Source organism: Barbus barbus (genome assembly GCF_936440315.1).
Source record: "Barbus barbus genome assembly, chromosome: 50".
Classification (NCBI taxonomy): Eukaryota; Metazoa; Chordata; class Actinopteri; order Cypriniformes; family Cyprinidae; genus Barbus; species Barbus barbus.
Window position 1 is genome coordinate 2,319,809 of NC_136728.1, and position 17,325 is coordinate 2,337,133.

A 17,325-nucleotide genomic window follows, 5' to 3' on the forward strand; every position below is an offset into this window, starting at 1 on the left:
ATTCCTATATTTTCCAACATGCTTGGAATGTGAAAAATGTGTAATTTGTGTTCCCCGTGCTCAAGACAACATTTAAAGGCCTTCGTATAAGCTGATATGTACTTTTTTTACAATAAAAAAAAAAATAAAATAAAAATGTCAGTTATTTGTACACATATAGTTTATTTATAATGCATTTATTATTGAATTTGTACATCTGTGTTTGATTGATTGATTTTGCATTTTGCATTTTAATTAAAATTGTTAAAAACTACATTTAAATCATTTTAGGACTAGGTTCCCCCTTAAAGTTTGCCACAGTCCCATTGTTGGCCCTGGCTCCCTGGTTGAGAACTATTGCATTAAATGTCATATAAACCAAATGTGGGTATCTATAATATATCAGGTTTTTCATATTGATTTTTTTTAACTTGGAAGGAAATACAAAACAGCTCTGCTCATGTGACTATTTACACCATGTACAAATTCTTCACATGCATTTATAAGCAGTCAGCCCTTTTATGTTTAGTTAAATATATGTAAAATACATCAACAACATCTTTTACACTCTTCGAAACTTTGGATACAAATGGGAATATATGGGCTATAAAGATGTTGAACTTCAACAAACTTCCTCACCAGTTGTTATTGACAGTAATTGACCTAGAAAAAGATTATGCAAATGCCCACAACAACGTTCCTTTCGGCAAGGAGATTTATGATCCTAATGATGCCTGAAATTGAGCTTGCGATGTTAAAGCTCTTGTTTTCGTGTATGTGCATCGAGTATGTTTGGGCCTGAGATGACCTTCTTTAGTCACCTTACTGAAGTGAGCTTAGTAGCTTAAAATATCTGAAAGCTCTTGTTGTGTTGACGTCTTAACACTTCCTCTTGTGCTTCCACAGCCACAGTATTCCTTGAGTTTTGGAAAAGGAGAAGGGCGGAGCTAACCTACGACTGGGATTTGATTGACTGGGAGGAAGAAGAGGTGAGCCGGGCTTCCTGTATAAATCGACTTTGAGCTGAAATTGTAATGTGTTTCTCTAAAAATATCATAATCTTTTGAGACCTCTTAAAATGACCATTAAGTTCATGAGCAACTGTAATTGGTGTGTGGCCAATCTATGTGCTGTCTGTTGTATTTCCTATAGTGTAAAACCTGTGTCATGGTGTGTTCTGTGAGTGTGCCTCCTACCGTATCATGTTGTGTTGTGCATGCCTTGCTCCTAATGTGAAAACGACTCAAGGGTGTTCACACTGACTGCGATTAGTTTTGACAAAGCATCTGTTGATGCGTGCCATTGTTGAGAAAAGCTGAAGTTCGTGCATATCCGTCTCCTGTAGATATTTAACAGACCTAAGAGGCATTCATTTTATGGCAACCCAGGCTCATTGGAAAAACGTTTTCGCAGAATGATATTACATTGCTTTTTGCATGGTTTGTAACATGTTCAAAGTGAAATGTCAGTTTGAACGTGATGAACAGGAATCTTGCATTTTTTTTTATTATATTGTTTGTTGTATCGTAAATGACACAAAAGGGTTTGAAAAAAGCATACCACCTATATTAAACCTTACGCTAACCCTAACCTACGTGTTAACAAAAAGTAAATGTGGGATGAAAAACACATCTGGTTGAGGCTTTGAGCTCTTTCATGAAAGGTTATGAATGGTGTTTCATAAGACTTGCACCCAAGTGCTCCACCGGGTGAGCTATCGAGCAAGTTTACTATGTCAGAAAAATTATATGTTGAACCGGTTATGTGATGCTAACATCAAAATATATTAGTTTACAAGTCATGCACTATGGTAAAAGTGTTTTGAGGTTATAGCAATATATTGTGCAAATAACCATGCAAAAAAATAAGTCTTCATTAATTAATAATCTGTCCCTGTAATCATACTTTGTATCAAAAGGAATAAAAGCTGTTGGTGTTTTACTGCCACTAGTGATCATTTCAGCTGGAAACTACAGTGGATAGTATGTATAGGTAAGTTTTTGGCATTTTGCAAAGATGTAGGTAGAGGCATGTATTTCCAATGTGCCTATGTTGTTTCTTTGTGAGCGAAAATTTATTTTTCTTTGCCTACATTCAATGGATTGGAATTCTATGGGAGGCCGTTTCTGCCACTTCATAAACAATAAAAAAAGGAATTGCAACTTTTATTCTGACTTTTTATCTTATGACTTTATATCTCACAATTCTGACTTTTTTTCAAATTTGCAAATTTATATCTTGTGATTCTAAATTTTTTTCTTGTGAGATAAAAACCCATAATTGTGAGTTATAAAGTCCCATTCTGAGGGGAAAAAAAGACTTACTGTTTTCTTTCAATTTCGCAATTCTGACTTTTTCTTGCAATTGCGAGTTTTATCATGTAATTCTGAGGGGAAAAAAAGGTCAGATTTGCAAAGGAAAAATGTAAGAATGTAATAAAAGAATAGAAAAGTAGCAATTACCTTTTTGGTTTTGTATTCAGTGGTGAAAATAGGCTTAAATTGCATTCTGAGTGCACATAGTTCATGAATTGATAATCGTTTATTTTATTTATATGATCTATTATTTGTTGTCAAAATCGAAACACATTTGAAAATGTATTTTCTCGCTAAGGCCCATTGCATAGCACACCAATAATGTTTGGCCATTCAGTAGTGAGAATATACACTGCCGTTAGAAGTACATTCACATTCACAAATTCCCGTGATAAAATCTCAGTGTGAACAGTTCTTCGTGAACCACATCTCATCAGCATGTGCAGAGTGATAGCGAATTGATGTTCTGTGTTTTTATCTTATTATTACTGTGTGTGTGTGTGTGTGTGTGTGTGTGTGTGTGTGTGTGTGTGTGTGAAGTGATGTGTGAATGTGTAATGCGTTTGAGGAAACACCTCAAAATAATCCAGAGATCAAAGCGATCAGATATGGCTGATACCTGCTGAACGTCTGGTGTTTGCATTTGTTGCCCTATAGATTTCTGCTGTTGCTATAGTTTCTGTATAACAGTGGTTCTCAAACTGTGGTTACACAAAACTCTCTTCCTGTGGGGATGGTGTACTTTTGTAGGCCAAAACCGGTAAACGAGTTAACACTTTAGCTCTTCAGGTTTCATTGTCCTGAAGTCAATATTTTTACTGAACGGGTTTTTGGAAAAAAAGATATGTGTGAAATAAGGTTTGTGTTTTTTGTTGAGGGAAGCAGGGTGATGTAACTTCCATGTTGCCATACAAAAATACATCATCACTGCTGCACTCTATTTTCCTTTAGATATTCAAAAGCAGCACACATTTTCATTGCTGATATCATTGTTATTAAATATGTTTATGGGTTTATTGTCCATTTAAGAACTCCTTCGTAGTGCTTAGACTTTATCTACGTTTTAATTGGTAATTTTTCCTGGTTCCAGACCAACAATATTTTATGGCCAGTGTGGAACCAGATTTTATTTTTTAATTTTTTTCTGTGGTGGAAATGGAATGGGAACTAGCACCGGAATGGCTGCTGGATAAGGGGCGGCATGTTTATGCCACACAAATTTATTTAATTACATTTTATTTAATTTTTTTCACTTCCCCCATATATTGTGTTTCTAATTTCTAATCAGTTCACCCAAAAACAAAAGATCTGCCCTTATTTACCTACTAACATTGTCTTAGTAACATTGTCCTTGTCTTTCTTTCTTCTTGGCACACAAATGGTTAAATTTGAGAAATACAAAAAAAAAAAACTTTTTTTATATTTATTTAAGTAATGATTTTGGTCATAAACCTGGTCATAAGCCTATCACATTTCTTCTGTAGGCTTGGAATGTAGCACACTACTTGCATGGACTACTTTTATGATATTTTTAGCGTGTTTTTTATTTTTTATTTTAAAACAGCGCCAGATCATTGTATGGAAAAGAGCAGCATGAACAGTCTTGAAAATATCTTCTTTTGTGCTCTATGAAATAAAGAAAGATATATGGGTTGGGAAAAACAAATGGTTAAGTAAATACTGACAGAATATACATTTTTGAGTGAACCCTATTATATTTTTGTGTTTCTAATATTTAGCCTACGTTCTTACATTGAACAGTAAGCTGGTGACTAGGTGATTCTTGAATGGTGTGATTTGATCAGATGTGATAATTGGCCTGAAAAGTTTGAGAACTGCTGCTGTATACAATCTCTTCTATATTATTGTGGAATGTACTAATAAATATATCTCATGTTGAGGCATTGAAGTGTCTCATGTTAACTCATTCAGCTCATGTAAACAGCCTCTGGATTGACATCATCATGCCCAACCAAAACAGATGATGATGCTGAACATCTGTGTTTGATGAGAATCATTCATGAGATATGTGAAAAGATCTTCAAGCAAGTCTTTCAAGAGTAATATGATGTGTGTTTTTTTTAAAAAGGAGGAACTCCGGCCCCAGTTTGAAGCCAAATACTCCCGGAAGGAGAGAGTAAACCCCATCTCAGGGAAACCAGAGCCCTTCCAGCCCTTCACAGACAAATTCAGCCGACTCATGGTGTCTGTTTCGGGAATCTTCTTCATGGTAGGACTCTGTGTTCGAATTTTTCCTAAAGCTACAACAAGCAGATCAGAATTATCACCACCCCGTCATGAAAACTGAATTTAACTATTCTGTTTTCACTTCCAATTATGTTTAATTTAGTTTTCTTAACAATTTCACAAACACTGGTTTATTTTGACATGTCCTTGTAGAAATACATATAATTAATTAACATGTTAACACTATATAGTTAGGGTAAAGTTTGGTTTTTGGTTAATTGCTTGTAGTTGTTCATCATTTGCTGTTATTACTATAGTAAATACATGTATCGTGTTACAAATGTACTGCAAAACGGAGTGTTACACAAATATTTTAGTAATTTTGCAGATGAAAGAATGGAAAATATTTAGAAAATATTTTAACATTTTATCTCGCAGTGTCTTTGTTTCACGTGCTACATGATGTACTTATTATAGTAATAACAGTAAATCATGCATAATTGCATGCAACTACCCCTAAAACAAACCCTAATCCTAACCCTTACCATATTGTAAGTACAAGTACATTAATTAATTGCGTAATTACACTGTAACAATGACACCTTTACATAAAGTGTAACCCTTATTTCATAACAGGCTGCTGAGAGCATTACATTCAATAAGAAATGTTTTCGGGGTAAAGGTCATTGCACACTGAGTCCAAAATTTTCATATACATTTTTTCATATTCGTTATCCTAAAAAGTCGTCACGCACAGAAATCTTGCACACTGAGTCCGATGCATATTAATTTATCCATTGTGTGGAAATTTGCAAAAAAAGTACTAAATGGAGTCTTCAAGCATTGAGGATGATTTTGTTGTCCTCTCGCTTCTTAAATAAAGAAAAAGAAAGGAAATATTGGCTCCATCCAATCCTGAGATAGAGAGGACGGAGAGTTTTCGCTCCTTATTAAGGAGTAGCAAGATTATCACGGGTCGATTCAAAGGAACGAGACGCTGCGTCCTGTAAGACGCTTTGGGGAACGTCTCCAGCGTGAGCGGCTCTGAATATCGTGTGCAATCAGTCCAAATGATGGGCGAGACGTCACGGGTGGGGTGACGTAATGACCAGCTGGTATAAATGCACGTGCGATGCAGCCGGCATCAGCTTCAAGGAATGAAGCAAAACGCTGGCAGGGATGCAGGAAGTGTGGCACCGAGACCAAGGCTGAGGGTCTGCTTTGTAGCCGGCAGACCTCTTTTAGGGGGACCGTAGCAGACTAGAAATTGGTCCGCCTTTCTCCACAGGGCAGCTCTGTGGACGTATGTGTCCAGTGCTCACACTGGACACATACAATTGTGCTTTTGCTGGTCAGGCTCCCGAAAGGAGGACAGAAAGTCTGCAGTACTATAGGCTGTGGTGCTGAGGAGGGGACCTTCGGAACATACCCTGTTCTCAAGTCAAGTCAAGTCAAGTCTGCTTTATTGTCAATTCTTCCACATGTACAGCACATACATACAGAGAATTGAAATTGCGTTACCCTCAGACCCTTGGTGTAAACAGTTAACATTAAACACGTTCAAATACAGATAATACGGTTTAAACATATGTACATACAACTCTATAGCTATACAAGTAAGGACATTGTAGAAAAAAAAATAAAGAAATAGATAAAGTGGCATAAGGCACATGGCAGATAGTGCAAACCAGTTAAATAAAACAAAAACTGTGCAGATATATGTGTAGTGCAAAAAGAGCTTGTCAGTCTGAGGACATTGTAGAAAAATAAAAAAGATAGATGAAGTGACATAAGGCACATGGCAGAATAGATAGAGTGCAAACCAGTTAAATAAAACAAAAACTGTGCAGATATATGTGTAGTGCAAAAAGAGCTTGTCAGTCTGTTAAATTGACAGGAGAACAGTCTTTTTATGAGACTATCCGAGGAGGTAGTTTGCAGTCAATGCTGGATGAGGTAGTGATCAGTCCAATGCTGCACAAGTGAGAGGTGCTGGTCACAGTTTGTAAGTAGGTGGGGGTGGCTGGTCCTGGGGGTGTGGGGAACCGTAGGAGGGGGGGGTCTGATAGTGTCAGAGTTCAGGGTTGTAGCTGGTGGTCTCCGCACCATGAAGTGAAAAGTTTCCACTTCAGGGCAAACAGTTTCCTCGTTGAGGGAGCTCTGGATTGGAGTATGGTCTCAACAACCTCGGTTGAGAGACCGGAAGCTATGAGCTGTGCCCGCTCAGAGGCCACACCCACAGCTTCCATGACTCCGGATGGGGGTGAAAGACCCCTGCCTGTGAGAGGAGATCCCTCCTGACGGGAATCTCCCATGGAGAGCCGTCGAGGAGAGAAATCAGGTCCGAGAACCATACTCGGCCCGGCCAAAACGGCGGTCTCCTTGGTGGCGCGGAGAGCCAAATCAGCGGTTCAAATCAGCGGTTTTCCATGATGTCATCGGAGCTCATGGCCTCGCGCTCATCCATCTCTTTCAGCAGGTCAGCCTGGTATGCCTGCAACACCGACATGGTGTGCAGACATGCACCAGCCTGACCCGCTGCCACATACCCCTTGCCCACAAGCGCTGAAGTTGTTCGTAGCGGCTTGGAGGGCAAGGACTGAGCCTTCAGAGACAATGCTGCAGCGGGGGACAGATAGCTTGCGAGCGTCTGTTCTACCCGAGGCATCGCTCTGTAACTGCGCTGCTTCAATCTCCCCACATTACATAGTAATCAGAGGAGGGGATGAGGAGGCGGGCCGAGAATGGGCTTGCCTACGATCTCGACACCTCGATGTGGAGATCGGGGAAGAACGGCAGGCTCCGTGTCGGAGGTGATCGCTTTGCTCGCAGAAAGTGTTCATCGAGTTTGCTAGTCTGCGGCTCAGCATGCTTCTCGGCCGGCCAACTGATGTTTAGTTTGGCCACAGCACGAGTCATCACCTCCAACAGCTCCTCATACTGGGGTGACACAGGGGGCAGAGCCTCTGCGCTCTCGCAATCACCCTCCTCAGAGGAAGATAAGAGAAGCGCAGAGTCCATTCCCCGGGGAGAAGTAACTGCCGAGCGGGCTTCCGATCCTGGAGAACGCCCGCCGAAATGGGTAGGGAAGTAGATAGGGACTCGCCCATCTCCATTCCCTCCAACAGATCCACTTGCGATCCCCACGAGTACTGGAAACGCCGGTGAAAGCTCCTTCAGTGTCAAAAAGAGCCTTCTGGGAGCGGAACAAATGCATCGGAAGACGTTCCCTCAAGAGCCGACCGTGCGTGCTCCGCTCCCAAACAGACCACGCACAGATCATGTGTATCACCTGGGACCATGTAGCGTCCGCAGGGTGGAACACATGATCTGAAACATGAGCTGCTCTCGCCCTCTTTCTTAGAGCGATCGACTAAATATCTCTTTGACATACTGCTTTCTCTTTTTTCATATGCAAAAAGATAAAGTAGACCTTATGTGGAGCTTATAAAGTGGCAGGACAGACAATACCAAATAAGACTCACAAAACAGAAAGTTTGGACAACACACACATAGCGCTTTTGCTGAATGACAAAAAGCTGATGCCGGCTGCATCGCACGTGCTTTTATACCAGCTGGTCATTACGTCACCCCACCCGTGACGTTTCGCCCATGATTTGGACTGATTCCACACGATATTCAGAGCCGCTCACGCTGGAGACGTTCCCCAAAGCTTCTTACTGGACGCAGCTTGAGTTCCTGAAAAGGAACTATATATAGTGCTTTGTGCTGTGAGACGAAGTGGGTGAACTTGTCAATCGCCATTCTGGATTTTGCCGTTTGCTTGCCACGGATGCGAAAAACACCAAAAATCGAACCCGATCTGAATTTTTTTATGACAGACGGAAAAATTTGGGAGGCAGTGTGTAAACGTGATCGACGTAATGTGAGGTTGTATTTTTTTTTTAATGTGCAAAAATTTTGGACGATTTGTGTGCAATGACCGTAACACTTTATTTTAAGGTGCCGTTGTTAAATGTTACATGTGCTTACTATTGTAATTACAATACATTATGCATAATTACATGCAAGTAACGTAGGCTAAACCCTAACCATATAGTAAGCACATGTAGTTAATTGATATACTCAGTAATTAAATATATAATTACACTGTAACAAGGACACCTTAAAATAAAGTGTAACTGGAACAATTAATATTACTCTGTAATCTTTTGTGTAATTACACTGCAATAACACAAAAGCCAAATCATGTACACCACAGTCCATGAAAAGGTAGAATAGCAGATATTTGAGCACAGCTGACAAAATTATCCTCATAAGATGCATTTGTACATGGTATGATGCATATGTTACATATTGTATCCACACATGCAAAAGAGCGCAGACGTCACTACTGAATGTCGTGAAAAAATCCATAAGTATCCATCCATATCATCAGTTGCAAACCCTATTTTTTAAACATTTTAAATATGATATTTATTGAGTGAGTTTTATTTAGTGAGATCATAGAGCTTCACTATACCATAAATAACTGTCTCCCTCTGGTGGCTTTGAATTAAAAGGCAATGCATATCAAAACAAAAGGGAAACTTCTGCAAGATTTCAATATATATCCATCTATTTATAATATGCCAGTTTGACACCTCGTTCACCTCTTGTCATCTTTCCTCCAGATCTCTCTGGTCCTGACAGCCGTGTTTGCCGTGGTGGTGTTCAGGCTCATTGCTATGGAGAAGTTTGCTTCCTTCCAGTGGGAGTTTGTGAAGAAGAACTGGCAATTCGCCACCTCAGGCACTGGAGTCTGCATCAACTTCATGATCATCATGTCTCTGAATGTGGTTAGTGTCTTTCCTCTAGTCCCAATGGCCTCTTCTTCAGACCAGCAGAGAATAATAAAGGCCCTCGGAACAAAAATTGTTTTTGCACTAAAGTTTCACACAAAAAGAGAAAAAAGTTTTTGGAGGGCTTTGCTACAAGAAATCAAATGAAAGCAAAACATGCTTTGCAGCAATAAAACCATTATTACAAAATAAATAAATACTTTAATTCAAAATTAAACTTATTGGGAAAATGTAAATTGATATTTTGTCTCTCTCCTGGAATGAAAAATAAAGCATATCTTGAAATATATTATAATATTGTTCATATTAATAATAATAATAATAATGACAACAATATTCAGTATAATTTATGTGTTGTTAATCCATGAGATACAATGTGTTTTTTGCGGCTTGGCTGTTTTCATGTGAAAACAAAGTCATGTGACATTTGCTTCTTTTTTTTAATAACATCTCATATGTTGCTCTGGTTATTCTGAAAAGCCAGAGCCTCAAAATGAAATCATCAAAATGATTGACTACTATTACATGCTGTCGCTCGCAGACATAAAAAGGCGATTGCTAGCAAACATAAACTTTATTACAGCGTTCTGCCCGCATCATTAAAACAGCAAGTCGTTGATTCAATAAAAGAGTGAATTTCTGAGTGGTTACAACCTAATTTCCATTTCTGTGTGGCACCAATGTGACAATTTTATGTTCTTAAAGACATGAGATAGAAATGCCACTTTCTCTAATAATAACATGGCAACTTAGTTGGAAATATAGCAACTTACCTTAACTTTCAAACGTTTGTACATAGTAAGTTTTTTGTTTGTTTGTTTCAGTAAAGATGGTTATATTGTGAAATATTATTACAATTGAACAGTTTTCTGTTTTAATATATTGTAAAATGTATTGTGACCATCAAAGCTGAATTTTCAGCATTAGTCCAGTCTTCAGCGTCACATGATCTTCAGAAATCATTCTAATATGCTGATTTGCTGCTCAAGAAACATTATTATCAGTTAATAACAGTTGAGCTGCTTCATATTTTTGTGGAAACCAAAACACATTTTTAGAATGCTTTGATAAACAGAAAGTTCAAAAGGGCAGCTTTATTTGAAATATTAATAATTTGTAACATTACACTGTCCCTCTTGATAAATGCATACTTATAGAATAAAACTATTAATGTCTTTTAAAAATGAATGAATGATCCTAAACTTTTGAGTGGTAGTGTATATTATAATAAAAACTTGTTGGTTGTTATAAACCATGTATAAAATGTATTATTTATGGCATCGTTTGTAAATCAATGGCAATTATTTATTTATTTTCATCCTTCTCTGTAACGGTACTGAGTCGATTTTCTTTTACCCATCAGGTCTATGAGAAAGTGGCCTACCTACTTACAAACCTGGGTAAGTATGGATTCAGTCAAGGTTACTATTGATTGAGGGTCTTCACTCTGTGAGAACCTTTCTTCCTGCCTGTAACATGCAGTGCATGGCTAAAGTACCGCTCACTTGTGATCTAGAACATCCTCGGACAGAGTCAGAATGGGAAAACAGCTTTTCCCTCAAGATGTTCCTCTTCCAGTTCGTCAATCTCAACAGCTCGACCTTCTACATCGCTTTTTTTTTAGGAAGGTAAGCAGCTCTTGATCTTGTCGATGTATTGTTCAGTACTTGGTTTACTTGTTTTTGCTGCTTTCATTCGCCCAGATTGTACCACTTGAGATCTGTTTGCCATTAACTCACAAAGGAACTTCATAGCACTAGCGCACATGCTAACACAACCGCACCCCCACAATAGCATGGCTAATTGAATTTCAAAGCTAATTTCACATGTGTTTGTATTCCGCAGGTTTGCTGGCAGGCCGGGTGACTATAATAAGCTGTTTAACCGGTGGAGGATGGAGGAGGTGGGTGAGATGAGGCGGTAATGAGTTTTCTCACACTTGCTTATTATTGCCCTTCAGCATGATCAACATCCCCCTTTCAACTATCTGCCTCAGTTACACAACTAGCATGAGATTTCAATAAAAGCAGTCATTATTCAGTGCAGACTCTTTCATAATTGCCTCAACATAACAACTGTGGTTGCTCAAAACACTAGCGTACTGTTTTAGATCTGGTCTGTGTACAGCATGTAATATAATCAAAACCACCCTTGTGAAAAGCAAATGCGCTTAATTGTGTTGAATTTCAAAACTTAGAAATCGTAATCTTAAGAACTGCACTTGAAGATACGGTATATTAATTAAATAAAAGGCCACTTAAGTGTAATTACAGAAAGAGTCCGCTTACATTACATTACCGAGACATTACTTACTTTAAAAAAGGGCTATTATCAAATTAAAAGTTTTACTATAAAGTACATTTTAAATCACTGTTTTATTCTTTTTTGTTGTGTTTTAAGGAAGTACTCTTATCTTGATGTAGACTACTGGATTATAATTTTGTGTTATTCCAATTAAAAGTTAATATGTAAGGTAACACTTTATTTGAAGGTGTCCTTGTTACGCGTTACATGTACTTACTAAATTAATAGCAATCGATTATGCATAATTACATGCAAGTAACCCCAATCCTAACTCTCACCATACAGTAAGTACATGTAGTTAATTAATATTACTCAGTACTGTAATGTATAATTACACTGTAACAAGGACACCTTAAAAAAGTGTAACCATATGTAATTATTATAAATATATTTAAATACACATATGAGTGTCAATGGAAATTACATTGTAATATATTTTAGTTTACCATGAATTCTTGTCAGTACATTCAGCAGAACATTTTAAGCGTATTTCAAAGACAATAGAAGTGATTGTGAAAAACTTTATTTGCAGTATGTGCACCTACATGTACTTACAGTGTACTTATATATGAGGTACTGTAATGTAAGGTAACTATATGGGCTAAGGTTAGGTTTAGGGATAGGTTCAGGGTTAGTACCTAGTTATTGTAACAGCTACATGGTATGTACATACGGAACCGGACTGAAAATAAAGTACTACCCCTATACAGTCCTTAAGTGGGTCAAAACACTGTAAAATTATATTAAATGCATTTATTATAAATTTAGACTATAAAATGCTATAACATATTTTCATTTAAAGAACATTACATTCAGTTTACACTTAAGTTTATTATTTCCATAACAAGTATTTTTTGTAAAATGTGTTAAAGTGTAATACTGTTTCACAAGGGTAACCGAAATGTATATGTTTATTTTTTTTTAGTGTCATCCCAGTGGTTGTCTGATTGACTTGTGCCTACAGATGGGAGTGATTATGGTGTTGAAACAGATCTGGAATAACTTCATGGAGCTGGGCTACCCGTGAGTATCAGCATACACCATGGTGTCAGACCTGGGGAGGCCATGAAACATGATGATCGGGCCCCCCTTCAATCTTAAAACACACACACAAAATTGTTAAACTGTTGCATTGACTGGGAAAATGTTGTTCAGAATATAACACACTTTGCTAACAGTCTAAATGTTGTTATTGTCGAATTAACTGATGGAATTCTGTTAAGTCTGTCTCCTGTCATGTTATAATCACACAGTATTTTATATTGTGTATAACACAATACAGGTGGCATGTCAGCTTGCTCTTACTTGGCCAGTAACCTCTTTATAAACCCATTTTCCTCTCGAATGGAGCTGGTGTAAATGGCATTTTGTTTGATTTTATTCTTTTTCTTTATAGTACTTTTTAATTTTGTTAAATATATACTTTATTTCATAAGATCTGACTTTGTTATTGAGTGTATGAACACAGAGGTCTGTGTTACTCAATTATTAGCCTGAACAGGAGATGTTTGCTGCACTGAACATTCAAAGAGAGAGTTTGTCCTTAGTTCCAGTCCACTGCGTTCATGGCTGACTGATTTTGCCAACCCTGCAGTACAGAGAGAAATGTATGCCTCATCAGAAAGAGCCTCGACAACAGAGTGTACTTAACAGACTGTCAGCAAACCATGATGAGGGATGTTAGTTTAGATTAGCATTACTGTGTTCTGTTCAGTGTTCACAGAAAAATGTGAGCTTTGTTTTTATTAACTTGCACTTATTTTGTTCTAATCCCTAACTCTCTCTTTTTTGGGGGAACATCTCTGCCCTTGTAAAACTGAAGTGTACTTAGTTTTATTGATTGCAGATGTAGTGACACTTTAAATAAAAATCTTAAAAGTTATATATATATATATATATAACCTCAGTTTTTAAGTAGCATCATATATATGTATATATATACATATATATATAATCGTGATTAATCAAATCCAAAAGTTTTTGTTTACATAATATGTTTGTGTACTGTGTATATTTTATTACGTGTATATAAATACACACACATACAGTATTGGCAAATACTCTGGCAAAGGGAAACACGGAGGCGAGGAACTTCTTTCAAACATAAACTTTTAATGAACAAACTCAGGAATCGCTGGAGATATAGAATTCACACTGAATGATGATTGAATGACGATAAGACCGGACACAGAGGCAGGGAAACACAGGGCTTATGAAGGGGAGACTTAATTAGATAATTAATTACACAGGGCTGGGGACTAATAAACTAATCAACCAAAACGGGGACAGGAACAGGAACAAAACCAAATAAGGGCATAAGGAAACACAGGGAGCACGTGGAAACACAAGACACGGGGAAACAAAGTCTGACATCACGGCCCCCTCCGGAAGGCGCGTCCTCGCGACATATACCATCCAACGGGGAGGGGGCTGGCCGCTCTGCAGGCCTCCAGGGATCAGGGGGCAGGGCTACCGGCCTCCAGAGCGATGGTCTTTGGCAAACTTCAGATGGGCCTGGACATGTGCTGGCTTCAGCAGGGGGACCTTGCGCGCGCTGCAGGATTTTAATCCATGACGGTGTAATGTGTTACTAATGGTAACCGTTGAGACTGTGGTCCCAGCTCTCTTCAGGTCATTGAGCAGGTCTTCCCGTGTAGTTCTAGGCTGATCCCTCACCTTTCTCAGGATCGTTGATACTCCACGAGGCGAGATCTTGCATGGAGCCCCAGTCCGAGGGAGATTGACAGTCATCTTGAATTTCTTCCATTTTTTAATAATTGCACCAACAGTTGTTGCCTTCTAACCAAGCTGTTTGCCTATTGTCCTGTAGCCCATCCCAGCCTTGTTCAGGTCTACAATTTTGTCCCTAGTGTCCTTAGACAGTTGTTGAAGCTATAGTATTAAGGTGTGCTGACCCCAAAATCTTTTAAAAACCTGGGCCAAGTTTAAACCAGTAACCAGGCATCACAGCTGGCAAAGTGGCATGTCTGACTTTGACATGTATATATTGCCATTATTATTTTAATAATTTATTTTATTGCTGGTCTTCAATGATAATGTCAAGTTACTTTAATGTATTTGCACCAAAAAATGATAAGGTTTTATGCTGATATCGTCAAAAAACACACTTTCCCAGGGGTGTTTCCAAACTTTTGGAGGGCACTGTATATATATATATATATATATATATATATATACATACACACCCATATATACAGTGCCCTCCATAAGTATTGGAACAGTTGAGACAAAATTGCTCTGTTGCCTGTGGAGTCAACGCATTTGCAAATATGATTAAAAGATGAATATGAGACAAAACGTCTCAGGTTACATATGTAACCATGGTTCCCTGAAGGGAACGAGACGCTGCGTCGAAACGCATATGGGAATGCCTTCAGCGTGACCAGGCTCTGAATATGATGTGTAATCAGTCAAACAAGGGCGAGGCGTCACGGGCGGGGTGACGTCACGACCAGGAAGCATATAAGCACGTGCGGCGGAGCCGGCTTCAGCTTCAAGTCATGAAGCAAGCGCTGGCAGGGATGCCGGAAGTGTGGCAACGCGACGCAGCGTCTCGTTCCCTTCAGGGAACCATGGTTACATACGTAACCTGAGACGTTCCCTTCCAGGAACTTCGAGCTGCGTCGAAACGCATATGGGAACGAGATACCAACGCCGCCAGACTGACAAGTCCCTGCCTGGTGTCAGGACGAAAGGACAGAGGAGCCGGGAGTGGCTCGGATGTCGAGGTCATAGAACCTAACGAAAGTCAGGGGCGTGGACCACCCAGCTGTGTTGCAGATGTCCTGCATGGAACACCTGCCCAGAAGGCCTTGGAGGCCGCCACACCTCGGGTTGAGTGCGCTCTGACTCCCAACGGCGGGGGGAGCTCAGAGGCCTCGTATGCCAAAGCCATGGCACCCACAATCCACCTACTAAGAGGAGGGCTTCGTAGCAGGAAGACCCCTCTTAGGCGGACCATAGCACACGGGCAGCTGGTCCGACTTTCTCCACAGGGAGGACCTGTGGATGTATGCGTCTAGTGCTCGCACTGGACACATACGGTTGTGCTTCTCCTGGTCTGGCTCCCCGAAGGGAGGAGGACAGAAGGCCTGCAGTACGACCGGCTGTGGAACGACCGATGGGACCTTCGGAACATACCCCACGCGGGGGTAGAGGAATACTTTCGCCGAACCGGGCGCAAAGTGAATAGAGGCCGTAGTCAGGGCCTGAAGGTCACTCACCCTCCTCAGAGAGGTGATAGCCAATAAGAAACGGTCTGGATAGTGAGGAGTCTCTCAGTTATCTCCTGAATGGGCTCGAAAGGTGCATGCACAGAGCCTCCAGAACCACAGCCAGATCCCACGTAGGGACGAGATCATACCGGAGGCCTCAGCCTCAGCGCACCGCGGAGGAAACGTGTAACCAGGGGGTGTCTACCCACTGACTGGCCACCGGTAAGGGCGTGGTATGACGAAATAGCTGCCACGTAGACCTTAACAGTGTAATGGGTTACCCCTGCGGAGAAACGGGCCTGCAGGAACTCCAGTACTGCACCAACGGGGCAGTTGACTGGGTCGAGCTGATGGTCCCCGCACCAAGAAGTGAAGAGCCTCCACTTCAAGGCGTACAGTTTCCTCGTAGAGGGAGCTCTGGTTTGGAGGATGGTCTCGACAACCTCGGTTGACAGACCGGAAGCTATGAGCTGTGCCCCCTCAGGGGTCACACCAACAGCTTCCATCACTCCGGGCGAGGGTGCACCTCGGTGCCCCCGGCCTGTGAGAGGAGGTCCCTCCTGACGGGCACTTCCCACGGAGTGCCGTCGAGGAGAGATATCAGGTCCGAGAACCATACTCGGCCCGGCCAGAACGGTGCTACTAACAGTAGACTGACCTCGTCCCGGCGCACTCTCGCCAGAACTCCAGGGAGCAGAGCGATCGGGGGGAAGGCGTACAGACGGAGCCTCGGCCACGTCTGTACCATAGCGTCCAGTCCCGGAGGAGCTGGAGGAACCAGAGGGGACATTGCGCTGACTCTTGAGTGGCGAAGAGGTCCACCTGTGCCTGGCCAAAACCTTCCACATCTGCTTCACCCCTCAGGGTGAAGCATCCATACCCCGGGCCTCGGCCCCTGTCTCGACAGGACGCCTGCTCCCACATAAAGATGCCCAGGAATGTGCACAGCTCTCAGTGATAGGAGCTTGCCCTGGGACCACACAAGGATCTGGTGTGCCAGCTTATACAAGGGGCGCGACCGCAGACCTCCTTGGTGGTTGCTGTAAGAGACCACTGCCGTGCTGTCGGTGCGCACCAGCACGTGGTGATCTCTTAGGTCTTGGAGGAAGTGCTTGAGCGCACGGAACACAGCTAGGATCTCTAGCTGGTTGGTATGCCACGTCAGGTGGCGACCACTCCACAGACCGTGGGCAGGGTGGCCACTCATGACCGCACCCCAACCGGTGAGGGAAGCGTCCGTCGCTAGCGAGACGCGGCGACAAGGAGCTCCCAGCACCGGGCCCCCGGGACAAGAACCAAGGATTCCTCCACATGTCTAAGGCACGGACAGCGGCGTGACACTTTGACAGCGGAGGAGGGAGAGACCCCCTTGGTCTTGAGCCACCACTGTAGGGGCCTCATGTACAGCAGGCCAGAAGGAATCACGCTGGACGCAGCTGCCATGAGCCCAAGCAGTCTCTGAAACTGCTTGACAGTGAATGGCTGGCCTTCTCACACTCTCTC

The 17,325-nt window shown here is 41.1% G+C and overlaps 1 protein-coding gene across 2 annotated transcripts in view; it reads left to right on the top strand.

The window, feature by feature from the left end:
- The window catches only part of LOC306868019 (anoctamin-3-like), a gene marked incomplete at both ends in the record, with an annotated part of 85,455 nt that overhangs the window by 58,260 nt on the left and 9,870 nt on the right, over positions 1-17,325 (top strand). For both annotated transcript variants that reach the window (XM_079413989.1, XM_079413990.1), the window contains 7 exons: positions 886-968; positions 4,384-4,524; positions 9,116-9,280; positions 10,647-10,683; positions 10,800-10,911; positions 11,129-11,186; positions 12,513-12,610. In XM_079413989.1, coding sequence (XP_079270115.1) covers positions 886-968; positions 4,384-4,524; positions 9,116-9,280; positions 10,647-10,683; positions 10,800-10,911; positions 11,129-11,186; positions 12,513-12,610 — 694 coding nt within the window. The remainder of the gene's footprint in view (positions 1-885; positions 969-4,383; positions 4,525-9,115; positions 9,281-10,646; positions 10,684-10,799; positions 10,912-11,128; positions 11,187-12,512; positions 12,611-17,325) is intronic.